Source organism: Capricornis sumatraensis, chromosome 23, assembly GCF_032405125.1.
Source record: "Capricornis sumatraensis isolate serow.1 chromosome 23, serow.2, whole genome shotgun sequence".
NCBI classification, from domain to species: domain Eukaryota; kingdom Metazoa; phylum Chordata; class Mammalia; order Artiodactyla; family Bovidae; genus Capricornis; species Capricornis sumatraensis.
In genome coordinates, this window is record NC_091091.1 from 22,639,601 (window position 1) to 22,664,947 (window position 25,347).

The following is a 25,347-nucleotide window of genomic DNA, read 5'->3' on the forward strand; positions in this document are numbered from 1 at the left end:
TGGATGTGAGAGTTGGACTGTGAAGAAAGCTGAGCGCCAAAGAATTGATGCTTTTGAACTGTGGTGTTGGAGAAGACTGTTGAGAGTCCCTTGGACTGCAAGGAGATCCAACCAGTCCATTCTAAAGGAGATCAGTCCTGGGTGTTCATTGGAAGGACTGATGCTGAAGCTCAAACTCCAGTACTTTGGCCACCTCATGTGAAGAGTTGACTCATTGGAAAAGACCCTGATGCTGGGAGGGATTGGGGGCAGGAGGAGAAGGGGATGACAGAGGATGAGATGGCTGGATGGCATCACTGACTCAATGGACGTAAGTTTGGGTGAACTCTGGGAGTTGGTGATGGATAGGGAGGCCTGGCGTGCTGCGATTGATGGGGTCGCAGAGTCGGACACTACTGAGTGACTGGACTGAACTGAACTGAATTTGTATGATGAGTCTTACCTGCATCTTTTAGTTACCCATAAGTAGAACTTAATTTAGTTTGATTGGACATAATTTAGACTTGGACATAATTTAGCTTGATATGACCAAGGGCAGTTGTGAATATTGCTTATTGGAATGCACCATAGTTAAAGATACAAGGAATAACTGTGCTACCGAACTGGGTGATGTTGGAGAGCACAGTCTTTGAGAACGACCAAGGTGACTATCAGGTATGTTGGCTGCTTAATCATTCCCGGCCATCCTCAAGACTGTAGAGCTATTAATTTCTTATTCTCTGGCTTTCTGGCTCTCCTCTTCACTCTGAGGTGGGTACCTTACTCCTTGCTCCTGATAACATGACTGTTTAATGTTACTACCTCTGTTTGAAGCAACAAAATAATTGAATTTTTTGAATTGATTGAATTGAATTGATTTGTTTTCTCATGGTGGATGGTCCAGTAAAAGTAAAAAATGATTAAAAGAAGTCAGGAAAAAGAGCAAAAAATGTTGGGTTAAATGATCTAAAAAAGAACTAGCTGTAACAGTGTTTTTCTCCTTTTCCTGCTTGTTAATGTTAAAGTTACCCTTTTTTAAAAAACAACAAAATAGTATATATATCCTTTGCCCTGATGGGATGGAGAAGGGCAAGGAGCTCCTCTTCAGCTCTGTGTTCTGCTCTAAGGTAGTAATCATCCTTTAGCTCCCTTTATCTTCTAATGCCTTAGACATTCTTATAATGCTCACTCAGTAGTTTCCCATCTAAATCAGGAAAAATAGAGGGTCAGGAGGAAGAAAATTGCTGATTTGGGCTAGATAGCCACTGAGCACCGAAGAATTGATGCTTTTGAGCTGTGGTGTTGGACAAGACTCTTGGGAGTTTCTTGGACTGCAAGGAGATCCAACCAGTCAATCCTAAAGGAAATTAGTCCTGCATATCCATTGGAAGGACTGATGCTGAAGCTGAAGCTCCAATACTTTGGCCACCTGATTCGAAGAACTGACTCATTGGAAAAAACCCTGATGCTGGGAAAGATTGAAGGCAGGAGGAGAGGGGGATGACAGAGGATGAGATGGTTGGATGGTTCACTGATGGACAGGGAAGCCTAGCGTCCTGCAGTCTATGGGGTCGCAGAGAGTCGGACACAGCTGAGCAACTGAACTGAACTGACTCATTGCATTAGGTTAAGATCACAGGTTTTTTTGCTAGGTAATTTAGTGTAGAGAGTTTGCCATCAATTTTGTTTCATCCAAAGCACCTGTAGAGTAAAAATGTGATTTATAATGTCTTCAGTATAACAGACTTTCACCAGAAAGTAATTAAGCTTCCAACTTTATTATGATGACATTTTAAAAAAAACAACTAATTTTGAAATATAGGACCTTATTGAACTAAACAGGTTTAGGTGATCTGAAATGGTATTTTATTTAAAGGAGGGTGTGTAACTTCATGGACTGGGAAGTAGTTACTTAACAGATTATAAGTTACTAAAATTGAATACTGGCTTAATTGAATACAATTCATTTGTATCGGAGAGTAAAAGCAGTTAGAATTCTGAAGTTATTGAGCCTCTATCCCTAGCTTGTAACATAACATTTTTTTCCTTTTCTTTGTATTGATTTTAGGGACCTTTAATTGTAAAGTGATCATTACAAATGTAAAATATCAAGTTAAACCTCATAAGAGATTTCTGGCCAGAAGGAATACCTTAGTGTGCTGGCCTATCAAGGTGTGACACAGAAGGCACACAGATGTTAGCCATAGAGGGCCTCTTGATACAAATGGAAAAAAATGTATACTATCTAAGTTTAAAACACCATTATGATCCTGTATTCAATTTCATACTTGTATGAAATTTTTCAGATAAACTCATGTTGGATATAATTTTTGGATCTGAAAGTAACTCTTCAAAATATGATGATTATATGTAATATAATGAGTAAATCAGCTGCACTTTCTAAAATACTAACATTACACACGTAATTGGATGAGAGCATGGCAACCTACTCCAGTATTCTTGTCTGGAGAATCCCATGGACAGAAGAGCCAGGCGGGCTATGTCCACAGGGTCGCAAAGAGTTAGTCACGACTGAAGTGACTTAGCACACACTCATACATGTAATTGTGGAAAATAGAGCCCAAATAGTGTGTATTTCAGTTTTCTGTATTTTGCCTTGCAGATAGTGATTTACATGTGTTGGTTATCAGATTTTTTCAGTTGTTTTTTAATGTGGTAAAATACACATAAAATTTATCATCTTAACCATTTTAAAAAGTATACAGTTCAGTGATATTAAATACATTCATAATGTTGTGCAACCATCACCCCCATTCATCTCCATAACTCTTTTCATCTGGTTAAACTGAAACTCTACCCATTGAACAATAATCCCCATTCCTTCCTTCTTATAGCCCCTGGTAACCAACATTCTACCTTCTGTATGTATGATTTTGAATACTCTTAAGTGTGTTATGTCAGTGGAATCATATTGTATTTATCTTTTTATGACTAGCTTATTTCACTTAGTATAATGTCTTAAAGATTCAACAATTTTGTGGTGTTAGAATTTCCTTCCTTTTTAAGGCTGAATATTGTTCCATTGTAAGTATATACTGCATTTTACTTAACCATTCATCCATCAGTGTACACTTGCATTGCTTCCATGTTTTAGCTGTTGTGGATAATGCTGCCACAAACACAGGTGTACAAATATCTCTTTAAGATTCCCCCTTCAGTTCTTTTGAGTATGTACTCAGAGGTGGAATTGTTGGATCATATAGTAGTTCCTTTTTTAATTCTTTGAGAAACCATACTGTTTCCCAGAGCAGATATACCATTTTACATTCCCCCCAAAGATGCACGAAAGTTGCAGTTTTTCAACAGCCTTATCAATACCTGTTATTTTTTGCTGGTTTGTTTTTGACAGTAGCCTACCTAATGAATGTGTGGTACCTTGTAGTTTTGCTGTTCATTTATGAAATGAGTAGTGATACTGAATATCCTTTCATGTGCTTGTTGACCATTTGTATATATTCTTGGGTAAATGTCTGTTCAAGTCCTTCATCCACTTTTGAATCAGGTGGTTCTGTTTTTTGTTGTTGAGTTTTTACAACATCTGTCTATATTCTGGATGTTAATTCTTTATCAGATAAATAATTTGCAATCTTCCCCCCCTTTTTTATGGGTTGCCTTTTTACTCTGTTCATATTTAGAACTCTGAACTTGTTTCTAACTGAATTGTTATTTCCCTCTTTTTTAAGTATTAAACATCTGATTGACATTTTAGGGTCTTCTAACTGCTATTTGAGTCTATAGTGGCAAGAGTGAATTTTAACTGTTAAACCCTGATTAAATTTTATTGCTTTGAGCTAACTAAGCACTATTTTTAATAAAATCAAATCTGAGAAGAGAGGAAGAGAAATAACTAAATTTTTTAGGATCTGACTTAGAGAACTTAGACCAGTCAAACTTTACTATGGTTTAAAACTAATTAAGAGACGGCAGTAATCCTGGCTTAACTTGTTATCAGCTAAATATGAGTGAAGTCGCTCAGTCGTGTCCGACTCTTTGCAACCCCGTGGACTGTAGCCTACCAGGCTTCTCCGTCCATGGAATTTTCCAGGCAAGAGTACTGGAGTGGGTTGCCATTTCCTTCTCCAGGGGATCTTCCCGACCCAGGGATCAAACCCAGGGATCAAACCCAGGTCTCCGGGATTGCAGGCAGATGCTTTACCCTCTGGAACTTTTTCGTGTCCAGTGCCAACCTGCATTTCTAAAGAACGATAAACTAGACTCATAATGAATATGATCTGCTGGGCAGTGCTTAAATATAGATGAAATACTTTCCCACCTAGGTCCCTACATACATTTATTTATATACATGGGCATATGTTTTCCTTTACATAAGTGTATGTCTATATGTATATAAATCTTCATATGAACAAATGCATAAATATACACGGTATTCTAGCTTACAGAATTAGAAATGTAATTCAGTTTACTCCCACAGAATAAGATTGAAGATAATGAGAACTGAATTAAAGCTTACTTTCTTTCACAGAATTCCTCAGAGAGAGAAGACTGTAATAATGGCGAACCCCCTAGGAAGATAATACCAGAGAAGAATTCACTTAGACAGGTATGAAATTCAGTCTTACTTAAAATAAAAAGCTACCAGCAACAAAACAAAAGACAGGAAACCCTCAATTTGCCATTTGTTAAGTACTGGAGCTTAAATTAAGAATACTCTGAAGTTGGTCTGGCTCTCAAGCCATCAATTTCAATCAGTTAACATTGTTTTCCCAGTCATTTAAAAAATATCCTAGTTGTACAAGTACAGGGCAGTCAATTGTTTACACGTAGTGAAAACAAAATCAAAGGAAGTTTTCTTATTCAGGGAAAAATAACTTGAAATGTATCTTAAATGCAGATAGTAGAATAGTTTAAACCTTACTTTTTTATTAAGATTCTTCATACACTAAAAAATAATAAAAACCAAAAGGGATCTGCCAGTAATGAAGTTAGCTCCTATAAGTCTGAGCAAATTTGTTTGCTTTTTCTGGAAGTAAAGGCCAATATTAATGACAACTTTAAAATAATTTTTACTCACCACAGTGCCGCCACTCCTCAAAGGTAATATATTCTCTGAAAGTTCAATTCTGTGGTGCTCTGTTTTTAAAAACTAAAATGTTAAAAAATGTTTGGTCAAAAAATTGGTTCTTCTCACTGCCTGTAGCAACCTCTAACATCTTCCATCTCCCACTGGCAGCAAAAACAAGTTCTTACAGTGTTGCCAGAGAATAGGTATGCACAAATATTTATTTTAAATATAAAATTGGAGTAGATGAGCACCAGCAGTAGTAAAAATAATTGTAATTTACTTGCATCTATGGCATTATTCTAAGAAAAAGAAGAGATTGAATATTTGTGGAGCACCCACTGTGAACCTGATACTTAATTTTACTTAACCCTCACAAGAACCGTGTAAAGTTGCTAGATATGATTTCCAGTTTATAGATGAAGAAAATGGAGGCCGAAAAAGATTTGATGACTTGTTTAATTAGCAAGTCAGTGATTTGAAAGATCTCAGTGTTGCCAAAGCATTTTTACTTCAGCCCTCTACCTCTAGTCTATAGACAGTGTTAATTTAGGGGAAAAGTAGTTGAAATTGTGACACATCATTCTTTTATTTATGTTAAAACAATTTTGGATGCAAAATTTTTTTATAAAAATAATTGTAAGTAGAAATGAATCCGTTCAGGAAGCTTTGTTAAATAGCCAGATGATCATCAAGCATTGATATTGTTCAGTTAGAGCTTTAACTCTTGGAGATAAACACCTGATCTATAAATCTAAATATATAGGATGAAATTGAATAAGATAAATTTGGAAGTGGAAACACTCTGCCCACTATACAGAAACAACTGTCAGAAAACAATGACATGACAAAAAGTTTTGGCAACTTTATTTAAGCTAACAAACGAATTTTCACTCTGCAAAGTTATAAATTAATTTTAATAGGCTGATCCAGATGGTCCATTTGGAAAATGGATAGGCTGATCTGTTGAAAATTAAACTAAATTTATCTCTCTCATACTTCAAACTGAAGCAAGAGAGAGAATCGTGCCTATTAAGTCCAGCACATACAGATGGACCAGCAGGTCACACATGGGACTAATCTGATTCATTTAAAAAATAAATGCATACATTATTGAATCATTTTCTACTTGCAAGATCTGTTTCGTGCAGTGTTTGAAAAAATTTAATGTTTTTTTTTCATTGCTTTTTTAGCAGGTTCTCTTTTCCCCATCTGCTCTAATTTAACAACCGTTTTTTAGGTTTGTTTTTATCCTCCTAGTACTCCAAAATTATTTTTCTAATATCTGTCATTCAGTGTTGAGATCCAAGCTCTGGAGATTAATTAGGTCATGAGGCTTTCCCCCCTCCTTTCTTTGTAAAGGGTTTTATCTCTATTCTCTTTGTGAAGAGCATGAACTCAGTGTTCTTGGAAAGAGAAATGGCCTTTAGAAATGGGGAAGTAAGAGATCCTCCTGGGGCCCTCGGAGTCTTTTAGCTTCTGGGTGTTTTAACAGCCCCATGAATGCAGATTTGTAAATTTATTGCAGTGCCATCTGGTTTTTTGCTGGAACCAGATTACTGTTGGCTTGTGTCTGTCTATTGTGGTGGTCACTCCCTAGGAGCTTGCCCTCTCAATCTTAGGGATGAGTGATGAATAACAGGGGTCAATACAAGCGGGTCACAGGGCAGCTGTCCAGGATGCTCTGAACTTGATTACCCCATCACTGAGTGTTTTAATGTAGAATATAGTATAGGAGCTGTTTACACGCCCTCTTTTCTCTATGCATAGGACAACAATGAAATGCCATTTGCTCTCCCTACCCCACCTTTAGGCAAGTTATATAGATAAAAAGGTGTCAGAGCTGCCTTTTACCTCAGGTCGATGTAAGTAGGATTCGCATCATGTGGCCTAGTCCCTTAACTTGAGGTTCTTTTGCATACTATTTCTAATGGGGTTTACCACTCTTTAACCACTGACTTTGAAATACTTTTATGTTCTAATAAATTTAGTGTTGTTTTAAACTAATTTTAGAGCTTATATATATTATTCTAAAGTATAATCATTGTTGGTAGGATATGAACACGCCTGTTAATTTAGAGTTATATAACTGTTAGAGGAACTGGAAGAAGTATTATCACTACAGTTCTTACATTAAAAAGGTAAAAGGGAATATTATAAATAACTTTATACCAAAAATTTGGCATCTTTGATGACATGGACCAGTTCCTTGAAAAACACAACTTATACCAAAACAAGGTGAAAGAAAATTTGAAGAGCCCTATGTCTGTTGAAAAACCTGAATTATCAAAAGGCCCACATAGTTTTCTGGTGAACTCTATCAAACATTTAAGGAATAAATAACACCAAAATAGAAAACAGAGTAGAAAAGGACACTCCCTGACTTGTATTATGAGGTTACCATAACCATAATTCTAAGACTTGAGAAAGACATTAGCAGAAAAAATATTGAAAGAGGAAGTCAGAAGACATTACTCCCTGTGTCACCAAGTTGTTTTGTATACCTGCTTTTCCATTTTATATCCAACATCAGAACGCAGTAGAGTTGGGAGGTGGGGGGGTGGGGGATGTAATTATTCTTTTAATTTTCTAAATTTCTGAATAATCTTCTGACCTCTTGTTATTTTAAGTGTAAACTTCTATTTAAAAGATGTACAGAGTAGCTACAGTTCTCTTTTTACTTTTATTCCTAGAATGTGAAGCCCAGAAAACCATAGCAACTGTGTTCATAGTACTCATATCTGCAAACAAGGGCAAAGGCCTGAGAGGATACATGAAAGTACTCATTACTCTTTGAAAACATAGCCTTACAACATGCATACTCCTTCTTAGCTTCACATTGGTGCTAATAGGATCTGTCAACCCTGCCTTTCTCTGTAATTGAGTAAATTGTGACCTCGGTCTAATCCCTCCCCCATCCCCCATTCCCTTTGTGTATGTGTCCACTTACCATCCTGAGAACGTGGGTAGTGATAAATAAAGCATTGAGTAGAGCCGTCTCAACTCTTTGAAAGCAGCATGATGCCAGTCCTCTAGTTATATTTCTTTAAGTGTTTACGTTTTTCTGTATTCTTTCTCTTGTGTAGCTGGAACCCTGGGGATGCAAAGCCATGAGAGAGGCCAAGAAGCTAACAAAGTAGCTGTCTCCCTTGTTAGCTTGTTCCTTTATTCTTTAAAAACAAGATAAAAACCATCTGGCTCAGGGCATTACATTTTCCTCCCCCATGCACCTCTATAGATGGAGGCTTCACCTGCAGTGAGGGTTTACATTGATTAGGGAGGGAGCAGTAATTCAAGCTTCCATCCTCTTCAAGGATACTTTGCAGTCTTTAAAGGTGCTGACCCACTGAGTTAAACTGTCAAGGGAGGATAAAAAAGTATCTTCATCCCAGGAGGTAACAGCTGCCAGGTTTTCAACACCTTGCACGCTGCTGGAAAAATGTCGCAATTGTCAGCTGAAGAAAAATGACTCTGTTGTCATTTTCTGTTAATGACCGGGCCTTATAAAAGGAACTGCATAAGCCTTTTAGAAGGAATAAGTAGCTGTTTTCCTTTCCTACTATCCCACCCCTCCCCTAAATTCCTATGTTGTTCTAAACATTAACTTGAAGTAGATGCACAGAAACCAGCGGTAAAGAACTTACAACAATCCAGTGTAAGCATGGAGGTCTGATTGGCATAGCTCCTTTATACAGTTGGATGAGTAGGAGGAACAAGCACATCACTGACACAGAAAATGACATTATCATGTGTATGAACAAAACAACAACAACAACAAAAAGTCATTCATAAGCCAGTGAACTGAGAGAAAACATACTGTATTTCTGCTCTTAGGAGGACAATTTGTTTTCAAGCAGCATCCAGATGGGTAAATACCACGACATTTCTTTTTCAAGAGAGCCACTTCCTTTATTAAAAAAAAAAAGAGAAACTCACTGAATTTACTTCCTTTAATAGTTCTGTAGTGTGTATAATATGTAATGGCATTCCCTTCTTTCTGATTTGATTGATGAGGGGGAAAGGTTTAATGAAGTCCCTCATATCAGGCTGGCAGGTTTTTTTCCTATTTGTTTTAGGTTAGTCATTTTAATTGTATTGAGTAATTAGAAGGTACACACAGCCAAGGGAGCTTTGTTCTGATAATTGCTCAAGAAAACCCATTCCTTATCTGCCGTTGCTTTGTGTTAAGATATTTCTCCCCCTAGTGGAAATAGTAAGCACTTTGGCTTGGCAGTAGGCAAGGTGTAATTGCAATATGACAAACTGTGCTTCAGGGACTATCTTGTAAATACTTTAGTTTGGGGTTTGGCATTATTTCATTATATATGTATGTTTTTTCCCCTATGAAACTTCCTACTTCTTTTTTTCTCCTGAAGTGCTTTGGGCTTTGGATGGAAAAAAATTGCCTGAGATGTTTATTAAAAAAAAAATAACAAACACAAAAACATAGTGCATCCTGGGTAATGTTTTGCAGCTTGACTTAATTTTAGTCATCTGTTTTAATTACCTATTTATAAAAATGCTTTTGCATTTGTAGACATTATTTAATACTTCAGAAGAAGCACCTCATTTGAAATAAATAAATAAATTGTACTTCTTTTAAATAGTCCGTGTAAAAGACCTTAAAGGTAATTAATGTAGGTCTCTTAAGTAAGACAAAAGTGATCTTTCCAAGTCTGATGAAGTGATTTGTTTATTTAACTTCCCACTTTGGCTGAATCCTTCAGAGTCTAATAACTTTTTTGTTTTTTAAACATGGCTTTTGCAATTTGTGTCTTGCTACAAAAAACCCGTTTTCAGAAAGAAGCAATTTAATAATCAGCAGTCTTAAAATTACTTTGAGGAAGGAAGACTGTATAGGGGGTTGGTGTTTTGTTTTATTTTTATTTCAGTGTAATCATTCTTTGATAAATTGTGTAATCACTGACTTAGTAGAAAAAATATTATTGAACTCCTGGGTTGCAATGACCATAAAAAGTGTATTTTCATATAGAGACATAAGATACTGTGAATAAATTATAAAGGAAACAGTTTATATGCTGGTTGAAGTCCATATGGGCCCAATTCATTTTGTGTTCAGTGCTTAATCTGGTTGTACCATTAAAAAGGTAGGAGGGGCTATTGTACCCAGTTGCATGAGTCCTTGAAAAAAAAAATCTGCCATAAGAGCAACATGGAGTGAGATCAGATGCAGCTTTGCATCTATTGAATGAGATTTGATAGCATCATTGTGGCATTTTTTTCAGTTTCACCTTTCCTAGATGTCGCTTTTAGTTTGCTTTTTCTATCCTATATATATATATTTCTATATGTATATCTGAAGGTCCCTGTATACTCCTTCCCAGCTCGCAATCACTAGCCATTTTCATTATATCTTGTTTTGCTATAGGGCTGCTGAACAGATTTCTTAAGCAGCTTTTTGCAAGGTTAAAAAAATGCAGCCTGGTAACAAGTTTGTGTCATTTTAAATATATACCTTCTAGTAAATAAGGAGAAGTCTGGCAATCAATCCCTTTTAGTGTGTTATATGTTTCACCTGACAACTAAACCTTCTATTGATTAGCCATTACTTTGTTAGATAATCCTATGTCATTGAATCCATTGTAAAAAATTAAACTCTTTAAAATGTTTTACCCTAGCAGCAGTGTGAAAATTGAAAACTTGTTCAGAATTACAGCCTACTTTTACAAAGCAGGTAGTTTTCAGCAAGGCATCTTACTGGTTTATGCTTATGTGCTTTATATGCTATATAAAAACGTATTAAAGTACTCCAACGCAAAGCTCTCTGCCTCTGGTTTAGCAATGAAGCTACCTTTTCAGATGTTATGTGGAGATAGAACCTATCTTGCCTGTGGCTGTTATACTCACTAGTTTATTTTAGCTGAAAGGAGTCTTATAATAGTAAAATACTGAAAGTAAAATATTTGATTCTTTGGCCTTTTGGTTTCAGACTGATCTAAGGACTCTGACCAGTTTTAGTTTACTAATCTAGGTGACTTCCTTTGGAGAAAAAGAAGATCATATACCCATTTTACAGATGGAATGTCTAGAAAATAAAAACCTGTATATATTCTTGGAAGACCAAGACGTCTTAAAAGACGCTAACTCCTTGGAAGAAAAGTTATGATGAACCTCTAGATAGCATATTCAAAAGCAGAGACATCACTTTGCCGACTAAGGTCCGTCTAGTCAAGGCTGTGGTTTTTCGGTAGTCATGTATGGATGTGAGAGTTGGACTATGAAGAAGGATGAGTGCTGAATTGATGCTTTTGAACTGTGGTGTTGGAGAAGACTCTTGAGAGCCCCTTGGACTGCAAGGGGATCCAACCAGTCCATTCTGAAGGAGATCAGCCTTGGGATTTCTTTGGAAGGAATGATGCTAAAGCTGAAACTCCAGTACTTTGGCCACCTCATGCAAAGAGTTGACTCATTGGAAAAGACTTTGATGCTGGGAGGGATTGGGGGCAGGAGGAGAAGGGGACGACAGAGGATGAGATGGCTGGATGGCATCACTGACTCCATGGACGTGAGTTTGAGTGAACTCCAGGAGTTGGTGATGGACAGGGAGGGCTGGCATGCTGTGATTCATGGGGTCGCAAAGAGTCGGACACGACTGAGTGACTGAACTGAACTGAACTGATGGGACCAGATGTCATGATCTTAGTTTTCTGAATATTGAGCTTTAAGCCAGTTTTTTCACTCTCCTCTTTCACTTTCATCAAGAGGCTCTTTAGTTCTTCTTCGCTTTCTACCATAAGGGTGGTGTCATCTGCATATCTGAGGTTATTGATGTTTCTTCCTGCAATCTTGATTCCAGCTTGTGCTTCATCCAGCCCAGTGTTTCTCATGATGTACTCTGCATATAAGTTAAATAAGTAGGGTGACAATATACAGCCTTGGTATACTCCTTTCCATATTTTAAGCCAGTCTGTCATTCCATGTCCAGTTCTAACTGTTGCTTCCTGACCTGCATATGGGTTTCTCAAGAGGCAGGTCAGGTGGTCTGGTGTTCCCATCTTTTTAAGAATATTCCACAGTTTTGGTGATTCACACAGTCAAAAGCTTTGGCATAGTCAATAAAGCAGAAATAGATGTTTTTCTGGAATTCTCTTGCTTTTTCCATGATCCAGCGGATGTTGGCAATTTGATCTCTGGTTCCTCTGCCCTTTCTAAAACCAGCTTGAACACCTGGAAGTTCATGGTTCACGTACTGTTGAAGCCTAGCTTGGAGAATTTTCAGCATTACTTGTGTGTGAGATGAGTGCTGTTGTGCTGTAGTTTGAGCATTCTTCAGAAAAGGCAATGGCAACCCACTCCAGTACTCTTGCCTGGGAAGTCCCATGGACAGAGGAGCCTGGTAAGGTTACAACCTATGGGGTCGCAAAGAGTCAGACACGACTGAGCGACTTCACTTTCACTTTTCACTTTCATGCACTGGAGAAGGAAATGGCAACCCACTCCAGTATTCTTGCCTAGAGAATCCCAGGGACGGGAGTCTGGTGGGCTGCTGTCTATGGGGTCACACAGAGTCGGACACAACTGAAGTGACTTAGCAGCAGTAGCAGTTGAGCTTTCTTTGGCATTGCCTTTCTTTGGGATTGGAGTGAAAACTGACCTTTTCCAGTCCTGTGGCCACTGCTGAGTTTTCCAAATTTGCTGGCATATTGAGTGCTGCATTTTCACAGCATCATCTTTTAGGATTTGGAATAGTTCAACTGGAATTCCATCACCTCCACTAGCTTTGTTTGTAGTGATGCTTCTTAGGCCCACTTGACTTCGCATTCCAGGATGTCTGGCTCTAGGTTCATACCACCATGATTATCTGGGTCATGAAGATCTTTTTTGTCTGTCTTAGTTCTAGATAACAGACTTTTGTCAGATATGTGTTCTGAATATCTTCTCACAATCTGTATCTTGCCTGTTTATTCATGGTGTGTTTTTGATGAGAAGTTTCTGATTTTTGAATGAAGTTCAGTCAGTTAACCCTTACCTCATGATTATAAGGAAATTAACCCGTACCTCATGATATTCTAGATTTTATTCTAGAAGCTTTATAAAATTTAGCTTTTACCTTGAATTCTGGCCCATTTCAAATTAATTCTTAAGTGTGCTGTGAAATAGAGTTTGAGGCTCATTATTTTCCCCATACTTTTTTGGACTGAAAATTATTAAGATAATTTATTTCTTCCTTCAGTTTATTATTAACATTTTATTGTACTTATTTTCTGATTTATTTGCTTGGCTAGTGATTATAGTATTTATTTATTTTATTAAAATACAGTTGATGTATTTCATACCATATTATAATAAGTTACAGGTGTACAGTATAGTGATTCACAGTTTTTAAAGGTTATACTACATTTATAGTTACTATAAAATATTGGCTATATTCCCTGTGTTGTACAATCCCCATACTTTTTTATTCACTTGTTTTGGAACCATTGCTGAAAAGACTTTCCTTTCCTCCATTGAATTACATGAGTGCCTTTGTCAGAAATCAGTTGGCTGAACAAATGTAGTCTATTTCTGAACCTGGAAAGGAGGCTGCTTGCTGCTGTATGCAGAGCAAAGGGTATCAGTGGCTGAGGCACTGACCAACTCCTACTTCATGTCCCTGCGTGACACAGATGAGTTCAAGGTCTTCTGTTTTCTAGAGGTGTCTATCCTTGCACTGAACACTGGACCATCTTGATTATTGTAGCTTTGTTAATTCTTGAAATCAGATAGTGTGAGTCCTCCACATTTTTATTTTTAATATTGTTTTGGCTATAGGTACTTTACACTTCTATATAAATTTTAGAATCATTAGAATTTCTATTAAAAAGAAGTCTGTGGGGTGTTGATTTGGATTTTTTTTGAAACTGAAATATCTATTTGCATAGAATTAACTGCTCAATAATAAGAGTCTTCCAGTGTGCAGACATGTATCTCCATTTGTCTTTTAAAATTTTTCTAAGCAATTTTTTTCTTCAGTTTTCAGTGTACATTTTGTGAATGTAATTTGTTAGATTTATTCCTAAGTATTTAATGTTTTTCAGTGCTATTATAAACTTTTCTCATTCTCTAATTGTTGTTAGAGTATATAAATGCAGTTGGTTTTTACTGTTGTCTTTGTTTCCTATCATTTATGAATAAAGAGAATTTTTTTCTTTTCCAACTTACTTGCCTTTTCTTTTTCTTTATTTGAATTGCTAAGGCCTCCATATAATGTCGAATAGATGTGGTAAGAGGACATCTTTGCTTTGTTCCCAGTCGTGAGAGAGTTTTAAATAGTCTTTTCACCACTAAGAATGATGTTAGTTGAATTTTTTTAGATGCCCTTTATGGGATTGAAGAAGTTCCCATTTATTTCTAGCTTGCTGAGGTTTTTTAAATTTTTTTAAATTATAAATTGGTGTTTAATTTATCAAATGCACCTCCCATTCTATTAATATGGAGAATCACATCAGTTGACTTTGTTAAGAAGTTTTGTGTCTGTGTTCATAAGGGATATTAGTTTGTAGTTTTTTTTTTTTTTTTTCTGATATCTTTGTATGATGTTCTTCTTCCTTACTGTTTAATAGAATTCACCAGTAACACTGTCTGGCCCAGAAGTGTTACTTTGTGGGAAGATTTTTTTTTAAATTTATGTGTTATGTACCGTGCTTAATTGCTAAGTCATGTCTGACTCTTTGCGTCCCCATGGACTATAGTCCGCCAGGCTCCTATGTCCATGGGGATTCTCCAGGCAAGAATGCTAGAATGGGTTGCCATGCCCTCCTCCAGGGCCTCTTCCCAAGCCAGGAATCAAACCCAGGACTCCCACATTGCAGGCTGATTCTTCACTGCCTGAGCCACCAGGGAACCCATTTATGTGTAATAGTTTCTAATAATTTCAACTTCCTTAATAGTTACAGAGCTGTCTGTTGTTAATTTAGTTGCTAAGTCATGTCCAACTCTTTTGTGACCCGATAGGCCACTAGGTTCCTCTGTCTGTGACTGGAGTGGGTTGCCATTTCCTTCCCCAGCGGGTCTTCCTGACCCAGGGATCGAACTGCGTCTCCTGCATTGGTAGGCAGATTCTTTACCACTGAGCCACCTGGGAAGCCCCTTTAGAACTGTCTAGATTTTTTGTTTCTTATTCTGTCAGTTTTGGTCATTTGTATCTTTCAAGAAATGTATCCTATTTTATTCAACAGATTGTAATCTATTGATATCTTTTATTTTAATACTCTTCCATTTTGTCAAATGAGAGCCCATTTAGGCTGGCATCTGTGCCCCTATGGTATATGTCCATCATTTCCTGAGTATTTCCAGGTTCGTCTTCTATTTACTCTGTCCATTCCAGGAATCAACCATTTCTCCAGGGAGCTATGGCTCCTTTTAGTGCAGAATTGTATTTAGAAGCCAGGATTTAAATGTTAACATTTATTTTATATCTGTATTATATATTTTGAGAACCATGAGTTCACATTGATATCTCTAGTTCCAATACAGTGTCAACAGAGTTTGTTTTAGGTTTTTCCCTTTTCATATTTGTAATTCTTCTTTAATGGTAAGAAACCTGGTTTGAGTTTTTTCCTCTTAACACTTTAAAAAATCCTGTTCCTTGGGAACTCCCTGGTTGTCCAGTAGTTAGGACTTGGCGCTTTCATTGCAAGGGTTCAGTTCAATCCCTGCCACGAGGTGCAGCATCCCCTGCAAAAAAAAAAAATAATTGTATTCCTTTGTCTTCTAGACTTCATTGTTTCGGGTGAAAAATCTGCCGTTATTTACATTGTTGCTCTCATATATATGGCATCCCCTTTTTCTTTGGCTGCTTTTAAGGTTTTGTTTTTGTTACTAATTTTCAGTAGTTTTGACTGTCTTGGACCTAGGTTTTATTTTCTGATATTTAGGGGGTTTTTGTATTTAATCTTTTTGGATTTACTGTTCTTATAGTAGCAAGCCAATGGTTTTCACCAAATTTGAGAAATAGTTGGTCACTATTTTTATAACTTTCTGTGCCCCATTTTTGCCTCTCTTCTGGGTCTCCAATTCCATGATATTAGATCATTGAAAACTGTCCCACAGCTGACTGAGACTCTGTTCTTTTTTTTTTCTTTTACCCTTTCTATTCTTCAGATTATTTCAGTTGATCTGTTTTTGAAGTTCATTGGCCTTTTTTTCTGCCATCTCCAACCTGCTTTTAAGCTCATCCAGTAAATTTTTAATTTCAGATAACATATTTTTCCATTCTAGAATTTGTTTGGCTTATTTTAGTTTTTTATTTTAATGGTGAAAATTTCCATCTGTTTACTCACTGTAATTGTATCTTTCCTTAAGTTGTTGGACATATTTGTTATAGCTTCTGTAGAAGCTTTATGAACTGATTCCCATAACTAGATCATCTCGTGGTCATTTTCTGTTGATTTCTTTTTCTCTTTATTATGGCTCCCTTTTCTTCTTCTCATGTCTAGAAGTTTTTATTGTTTAGTGGACATTATAAACAATACATTGTGGAGACTCTGGTTTCTTTTATCTTCCTCTGTTTATCTTACTGACTGATCACTGTGACTTCATAGAGTCTTGTTTTTATGTTTGTTAGGGCAGGTGTGTTTTGGTTTTGCCCTTAGTCCTGAGGCATATCCCTTAGTCCTCAAGACTTACTCTTTAGTCTGAATGCAGGGTCTTTCTAAGCTTTCATTAGAAAGTTTGAGATACTTATGAAGCTCCTCTAAACTCAGATTCAAAACCCGGTATCTCCTCATGGGCAGCAGCTGGAATCTCTTCTCATATCTTTCAGTCTTCTAGCTATTCCTTTATTTTGGAATATTTGGAGTCTCTCATTCATGTAAGTAGTTTGAAGGTTAGCCGTAGATTTGAGAGAAATTTATATGCATGTATTGATGCTTCCGCCCTGCCAGAGGAAGGGCTGGCTCTTTCTGTTTTCTATTTTCCTTCTCAATTTCGAGCCACTGTGCCTGCCCTGAGCTCCCCAAGCCAATAGACTGTCTTTCTAATTGAATTTTTAGCCATCCTGCATCAAATAGCCTAGTGAGTACCCTCATGGAAAAAGCACATAAACATGGATCTTACTAAGTGTGATTCTCCTCTTTCTCAATCCTCTTCTTTCCCCAATTTCCGCCTACTTTTTGGTCAACCTGTAGTGCCTTTGTTTGTTTTGAATATTTTTTCCATGGTTTATAACTGTTATCTGAGAAGAGTTAATTTAATATAAACAAACATCTCTGCCATTATTGGAACTAGTACTCTTTGGCTTAAAGTTTTATTTTATTTAGTATATACCAATTGCTTCATAAATGTCTTAAGCACACAGCTTAAAAATTGTATTGTCTGTACATGAATAGTTTGTGGTATTAGCAATTGTGAAAGAAGTACTGAACCCTGAGTCCAGATGTACATGTGCCAATAGTGCGTACACTAATGTCAGATGATCCAGTTTATTCTTTTAAAATATGTGTTTGAAATAATTTTAACTTAAATAATATAAGAAAAACAATTAAGTAGATAAATTTTTTAAAATTTAACTTGTTTAAATGGAAACTCAAATGTATAATGTTATTTTCTCTATTTTCTTAAATTTTATTCTTATCTATCTGCTCTTTTCCAAAGAATGATAGTTGACCAACAATGAATTATTTAAAATATCTGTGTCCGTTGCTAATATAAATAAGTACATAAATGAATAAGCAGACAAATGGAAGAACTCATAGCTCTCCCTTCAGAAGAATCCCAATTAATTAATGTAGAAGGAGAGAGAAATTTAAAAGTCACCATTAGGATGCGACAGTAAAAATGACCATAGGCAAGATCCAGTGGTATGCTAAAATTAGCATGCAAAAGTTGAAGCAGAAGCAAAATATTTGCATAGTCTTAAAGTATTTTCCTCACTATATTTAGTAATTTCTAAATGAAAAATGTTAAGCTAATAATAGAGACTCTTGTTAGACGCAATCTTAGGCAAATGGTCAAGGTTAACATCAGTATTTCTGAATACTCAGCAGTGTACCTCTTGACTTGGTGCATTGAGAAGAGCACCTCACCTCTGTGGTATCCTTCCCAATAATGTACAACCTCAGTCTGATCTTGAGGAAACATGAGACAAACCCAAACTGAGAGACATTCTGTAGATTAATCAGTACTCTTCAGCAGTGTCAGAATCATGAAAGATAAGCAAAGACAGGGAAATTGTCACAGATTAGAAGAGACTACATGGCAACTAAATGCAATATGGGATCTTGAGTTAGATCCTGAATGGAAGAATGTTAGTGGAAAAACTGGTGAAAGTCAAGTAAGTTCTTAACTTTGTATTGTACCAAGGTTAATTGGTTTATTTTGATAAATATTCTCTGGTTGTGTAAGACTTCAATGTAAAGGGAAGCTGGGAAAGGCTGTACAGGAACTCATATCTATTTTGCAACTGTTCTGTTAATCTAGAATTTTAGAAAATTGATATTGTCTTATTATTGATTATGAGATCACCTGTGTCTTAAGACTTTTCTCTTTTAATTTCAACACATATGTGTATATCAAGAGTTCTCAGAGTATCCTTAGACCAGTAATGTTAACATCAGCTGGGGACTTGTTAAAAATGCAAGTCCTCAGAAGCTCTGGGGATGGGACCCAGCAATCTGTGTTGTAACAAGTCCTCCAGATGATTCTGATGGGCACTGATGTTTGAGAGCCATGACTTGTACTTTCAGTAAAAACATGACTAGAAGGAAACATTTTAATCAATATATTGGCCAGTTATATTACAATAAAGTATCAGTTCAGTTCAGTCGCTCAGTCCTGTCCAACTCTTTTCGACCCCATGGACTGCAGCATGCCAGGCCTCCCTGTCCATCACCAACTCCCGGAGATTGCTCAAACTCATGTTCATTGAGTCAGTGATGCCATCCAACCATCTCCTTCTCTATCATCCACTTCTCCTCCTGCCTTCAGTCTTTCCCAGCATCAGGGTTTTTTCCAATGAGTCAGTTCTTCGCATCAGGTGGCTAAAGTATTGGAGTTTCAGCTTCAACATCAGTCCTTCCAATGAATATTCAGGACTGATTTCCTTTAGGATGGACTGGTTGGATCTCCTTGCAGTCCAGGGGCCTCTCAAAAATCTTTTCCATCACCACAGTTCAAAAGCATCAATTCTTTGGTGCTCAGCCTTCTTTTGGAGAAGGCAGTGGCACCCCACTCCAGTGCTCTTGCCTGGAAAGTCCCAAGGACAGAGGAGCCTGGTGGGTTGCAGTCCGTGGGGTCGCTAAGGGTCAGACACGACTGAGCGACTTCACTTTCACTTTTCACTTCATGCATTGGAGAAGGAAATGGCAACCCACTCCAGTGTTCTTGCCTTGAGAATCCCAGGGACAGGGGAGCCTGGTGGGCTGCCGTCTTTGGGGTCGCACAGAGTCGGACATGACTGAAGCAACTTAGCAGCAGCAGCAGCAGCCTTCTTTATAGTCCAATTCTCACATCCATACGTGACCACTGGGAAAACCATACCTTTGACCAGACGGACCTTTGTCGGCAAAGTAATGTCTCTGTTTTTTAATATGCTGTCTAGGTTGTTCATAGCTTTTCTTCCAAGGGGCAAGTGTCTTTTAATTTCATGGCTGCAGTCTTTTGGAGCAGTGATTTTGGAGCCCAAGAAAAAAGGTCTGTCACTGTTTCCATTGTTTCCCCATCTATTTGCCATGACATGATGGGACCAGATGCCATGATCTTCATTTTTTGAATGTTGAGTTTTAAGCCAGTTTTTTCACTTTCTTCTATCATTTTCATCAAGAGGCTCTTCAGTTCCTCTTTGCTTTCTGCCATAAGGGTAGTGTCATCTGCATTCTGAGGTTGTTGATATTTCTCCCAGCAATCTTGATTCCAGCTTGTGCTTCATCCAGCCCGCCATTTCACATGATGTACTCTGCATATAAGTTAAATAAGTAGGGTGACAATATACAGCCTTGACATACTCCTTTCCCTATTTGGAACCAGTCCATTGTTCCATGTCCAGTTCTAACTTGCTTCTTGACCTGCATACAGATTTCTCAGGAGACAGGTAAAATGGTCTGGTATTCCCATCTATTTAAGAATATTCCAGTTTGTTATGATCCACACAGTCAAAAGCTTTGGCATAGTCAATAAAGCAGAAGTAGATGTCTTTCTGGAACTCTGTTGTTTTTTCCTATGACCCAGCGGATGTTGGCAATTTGATCTCTGGTTCCTCTACCTTTTCTAAGTCCAGCTTGAACATCTGGAAATTCTTGGTTTATGTATTGTTGAAGCTTCGCTAACCAGCGTTTTTGCTTTTTTTTAATTATGGTAAAATACATGTAACATTTACCACTTTAATTAGTTTTAAATATGCAGTTCATGGTATTAAATACATTCACATTGTTGCATAATAGCCACCACCACCCATTCCCATAACTTTTAACATCTTGTAAAACTGAAATGCCGTACTCACTAAACAGTAACTCCCTATTCCCTACTTCTCCCAGCTAGTTGAAACCACTATTTTACTTTCTGTCTCTATGATTTTGACTAGGTGGAATCATTCAGTATTTGTCTTTTTGTGACTGGGTTATTTCACATAGCATACGGTCCTTAGGTTTCATCCATGTTATAGTGTATGTCAGAATTTCTTTTCTTTTTAAGACTGAATACTGTTCCACTGTATGTATGTACCACATTTTGCTTATGCATTTATCCATCAGTGGACATTTATGGATCTTAGCTATTGTGGATAATGCTGCCATGAATGTGGGTGTACAAATATCTCATAAAGACTCCACTTTCAGTTCTTCATATACCCAGAATTGGAATTGCTGGATCAGATAGTAATTCTGTTTTTAATTTTTTGAGGAATTGCTACTGTATTGTTTTTTTTTTTTTTTCCCCACCTTGGCTATACCATTTTGCATTCCCACTAACAGTGCACAGGGGTTCCAGTTTCTCCACATTTTCACCAGCACTTGTTTTCTGGTTTTGTTTTCTTATTAATAACCATCCTAATGGATATATGATGGTAACATATTATAGTTTTGATTTGCAGTCCTCTCATAATCAGTCATGTTGAGCATCATTTCATGTGCTTTTTAGCCATTTGTATATCTTCTTGGATAATCTCTATTTTGCTTCCCTGGTGGCTCATATGGTAAAGAATCTGCCTACAATGCAGGAGACCCGAGTTTGATCCCTGGGTTGGGAAGATCCCCTGGAGGGGGTCATGGCAACCCACTCCTGTATTCTAGCCTGGAGCATCCCCATGGATAGAGGAGCCTGGTAGGCTACAGTCCATGGGGGTCTGACTAAGCACAGCACAATCTCTGTTCAAGTCCTTTGCCCATTCTGAATAACTGACACCTCTACCTTTCATATACAGTGAAGTCACTACTGCTCACATACTTGTTCATGGCACATCAGTGGCACTTTTGGGCTGTCGCTTTCTTTACTTCTCCATGTCTGCCTTGTCCCTCAGCTCCCATAAATCTAGAATTTACACATAGGATCTATTTGTGTGTTGATTTTTAGAAATGGGGCAGAATTTGAAAACTGCATGACAGTATTTCAGTACCTAAACTTATTTCAAAAAAATTCTCTTTGCAGACATACAACAGCTGTGCCAGACTCTGCTTAAATCAAGAGACAGTATGTCTAGCAAGCACTGCTATGAAGACTGAAAATTGTGTGGTCAAAGTAAGTAATATTACACATTAATATGTTATGTCACATCATAACAATGGTTTATCTATAGATATCTTTACTCAGTATTGCTATTAAAGAGTATTATAGAATGGTTAAAAAGAATACAGCAAACATTGTTAGGTCCAAAGCAGATTGCAAGTTGGAGTTTCTATCTCTTCAGTCGCATCAGCGTTTTTTGATTGTGTTCTCTGGTCACACCTTAGTCTAATTAACATTTGTTGCTTGACACTAATTATGGTTTATTACAAATAAGATTTGTGTGGGACGTCCCTAGCAGTCCAGTGTTTAAGACTCCAAGCTTCAACTGAAGGGGGCACAGGTTCGATCCCTAGTTGGGTAACTAAACATTCTACATTTCAGTTCAGTTCAGTCACTCAGTTGTGTCCAACTCTTTGCGACCCCATGGACTGCAGCATGCCAGGCCTCCCTGTCCATCACCAACTCCCAGAGCTTGCTCAGACTCATGTCCATTGAGTCAGTGATGGCATCTAACCATCTCCTCCTCTGTCATCCCCTTCTCCTCCTGCCTTCTATCTTTCCCAGCATCAGGGTCTTTTCAAATGAGTCAGCTCTTCACATCAGGTGGCCAAAGTATTGTAGTTTCAGCTGGAGCATCAGTCCTTCCAATAAACACCCAGGACTGATCTCCTTTAGGATGGATTGGTTGGATCTCCTTGCAGTCCAAGGGACTGTTAAGAGTATTCTCCAACACCACAGTTCAAAAGCATCACATCTTCGGCACTCAGCTTTCTTTATAGTCCACCTCTCACATCCATATATGAATACTGGAAAAGCCATACCTTTTCTAGATGCACCTTTGGCCAAAAAAAAAAAAAAGATTTGTGTTAAAAAAAAATACAATTATTTTCATAAGTCCATTGGTGGTTTTAAAATGTAATTGAGTATAGAGTATACCTTTGTAGGATTGTGAAATATACTATAGAAAATCCAGTTATTTTATATCACTATTAATATTTATTGAGTAGCTATTGATGAATATATTACTTTGGAGGTCTTGATCTGACTGGACAAGTATGTTTAATCATGCATATGGAGCTACTTGTTTCTCATGTATAAATGTTTACTGTATCAATAGACTAGATACAAAAAATAATCTTAGGTATTAGAGTTCTTACAATCTAATAATTGTAACAACTATGCCTCAAGTTTTCCATCTCTAATTACTCAGGAACTTTGACCTAAATTTAGATATCAGCCATTTTGCTTATTCCAGAAGTAAGTGAAATTCCCATATGGGCCCTATTTCCAGACTTTTACTCTATCTGCAAAATTACTGCCTTTTATAACTATTCAGGAATTTGTCACTTTTACAACACTCCCAACTTTAATTAATCTATTGTATTATACATTCAGGCTTGTCTGTTACTGTTACTAGAGCCAGGCTTCGTATCATGTGTCTGCATTCTTTGCTACAAAACTTGAAGGATGGCAGTATTTTTTATTTTGTTTTATTTCTTAAAACATGAAGTAGTTTCAGTTGGTAAAGGACCTATTTATCAACTGGAAATATGTCATACAAAATATAACCTTTGAGAATGAGCCATAGAGAAATGTCAAAATTTATTAAAAATTATGGTGAAATAGGTAGAATTAATCAGTTAAGTTCATAAATTAAAACATCTTAATGATTTACCATAAAATCTGAATATTACAGTTTAACATATTTATTTTTTCAGTCATATAGTCACAGCTATCAAGTGCTGATTGACCCTGTTTTATATCCAGCATTTGTACATTGAGATGGGGGACCAATAATTTGGGCCTTTGAAAATAATCTTTTTATTTTTGGCCATGATGTTTTCAGTTTTCATCACAAGTGGGTGACTTCTGGCTAAACAAGGTAAAATCTTAGCATGAGCACTGATCCAAGGACAGGGTGATGATTTTAATGAGTTTCATTGATAGCTGGCCAAGTGAGCATCTGTTCCTTTTGTTTTCTCACTACTTTGTAAGCCAGGACCTCTAAGCTACATAGTTATGTTGGTGTATGTCTGTATGATGGTTTTTTCCCCCCACTCCTATCCTCTACTTCAGTGGTGCGTGTAGGCACAGTGGCATAATTTCTTCTATGCTCTTGGGTGAGGAAATAAGTTTGCTCATTGCTTCTCATCTGTTTTTGTTGCTCCCAGATGGTGACCCTCTCATCCCATTCTTGCTTAACATTACTGTGCCACTATATCCTTTCATCATCTTAAATATACTAGTTTAATAATGATTTCTTTATTTCCTGTTGGAACCCACTTAACTTTCTGGTTCCTTTTATTGACACACATCTTGATCTTTTGTTTCATTGCTTCAGATTTGAGCCAAATAATCGGTTGGTCAAGGCCAATAAAAACATGTAGCTGAAAAAATTTCTTTCTTGCAACAGTTTCCAGTGAGGTGCAATAACATGGGAATAGGAAAAGAGTTTTCCCTTTTTTATTTACATATATTATGTGTATCTCATGATTCTTTGCTGCTGCTCTTGGCCTCATTTATTGCTTGCCCTTTGAAAAATAATGAGTTACCATTATTTTTGTAGGTCTGTAAGCTTGTCCCTATTTCATGCTCTTCACCTTTAGCCCTTAACTGATAGTTTCACCTGCTGTACTTGATATGGCTGTGGTTTTTAACTTGGTACTGGTATCTATTATTGATTCAGACTGTGCTCCACAGTGGCCTTGAATGTCCAATCATCTCCAAGGAGAGCAGCTATAATACACTGATATCAACCATTTTTGTCCTCTAGTTCAAAACAACTAATTCTGATAGGTGTGACTTTGGTTTGGGTGGAGATGGTAATTGAAGTCTAAGATCTTACTGAATACTGTCTATATGAGTTTTAGAGAAGATATTAATACCAGTTAGTCCCTTTAAATATAGCAGTACTGTTAGGTTTGGACCCCTAACCTAACCTATGGATGCGACTCTTCTTTGCCAGGGGTATCTTAAAATACATGTTTTATAATAGGTCTATGAAAAGAGACCCTTAGTCTTCTTTAGAATACAAGAAAGTAAAGTTGTAAGGCAAACTACAGCTACTCTGGGTTAATCATAATCTTTGAATCTCTAAGAATGAGTCTTAAGAAAATATTTTAAGATAAAAATTATGAAAGAGACATTTCATAGTATAACTTAATCCAAGTAATATTTGGAGGCATTGAGATGTTTTTTATTTCTTCCATAGCCTTCCTTCTTACTAATTATAGCCCTGTAGTTCATGAGATTTGTGTCTGGAACATGATAAGCTCTGTGTTTATTGTAGCTTTAAATGGACAGTCATTATTGACTGCCAACTTAGTCTTTAAAATCAATAATCATGTTGTACCTAATTGTCAGCCTTTGTGATGTTTTTTAATTGGTAAAGAAAGCTAACTGGAAAAATAAAGAGCATTAATTTTTATCTTTTTATTGACTTTATTTAATTATTGAAATTTTTTGGTTTCAGGCTTTTCCATAGTACACCCTTCCACACACACCACAGTTAAAACTGAGTTGTTTTGAACCATCTGCCTAGATTTCTGCCTAGGTCAGAGAAGTTCTGCCTCTTTGTATTTAGAAAATAAACCCCTTTCACAGTCCTTTGTAGATGTGTTCTGTATTATAGTAGTTGTTGTTTGTTGTTACTGTTTTTACTTCAGACTAAT

At 37.0% G+C, this 25,347-nt stretch overlaps 1 protein-coding gene across 1 annotated transcript in view; it reads left to right on the forward strand.

The window, feature by feature from the left end:
- The first annotated feature begins 4,518 nt into the window (after positions 1-4,518).
- BTRC (beta-transducin repeat containing E3 ubiquitin protein ligase) overlaps positions 4,519-25,347 on the forward strand; it is a 75,780-nt gene continuing 54,951 nt past the window's right edge. Inside the window, exons 1-2 of the mRNA XM_068961221.1 lie at positions 4,519-4,561; positions 21,599-21,688. Of these exons, the coding sequence (XP_068817322.1) occupies positions 21,662-21,688 (27 nt within the window). The 5' untranslated portion in view covers positions 4,519-4,561; positions 21,599-21,661. The remainder of the gene's footprint in view (positions 4,562-21,598; positions 21,689-25,347) is intronic.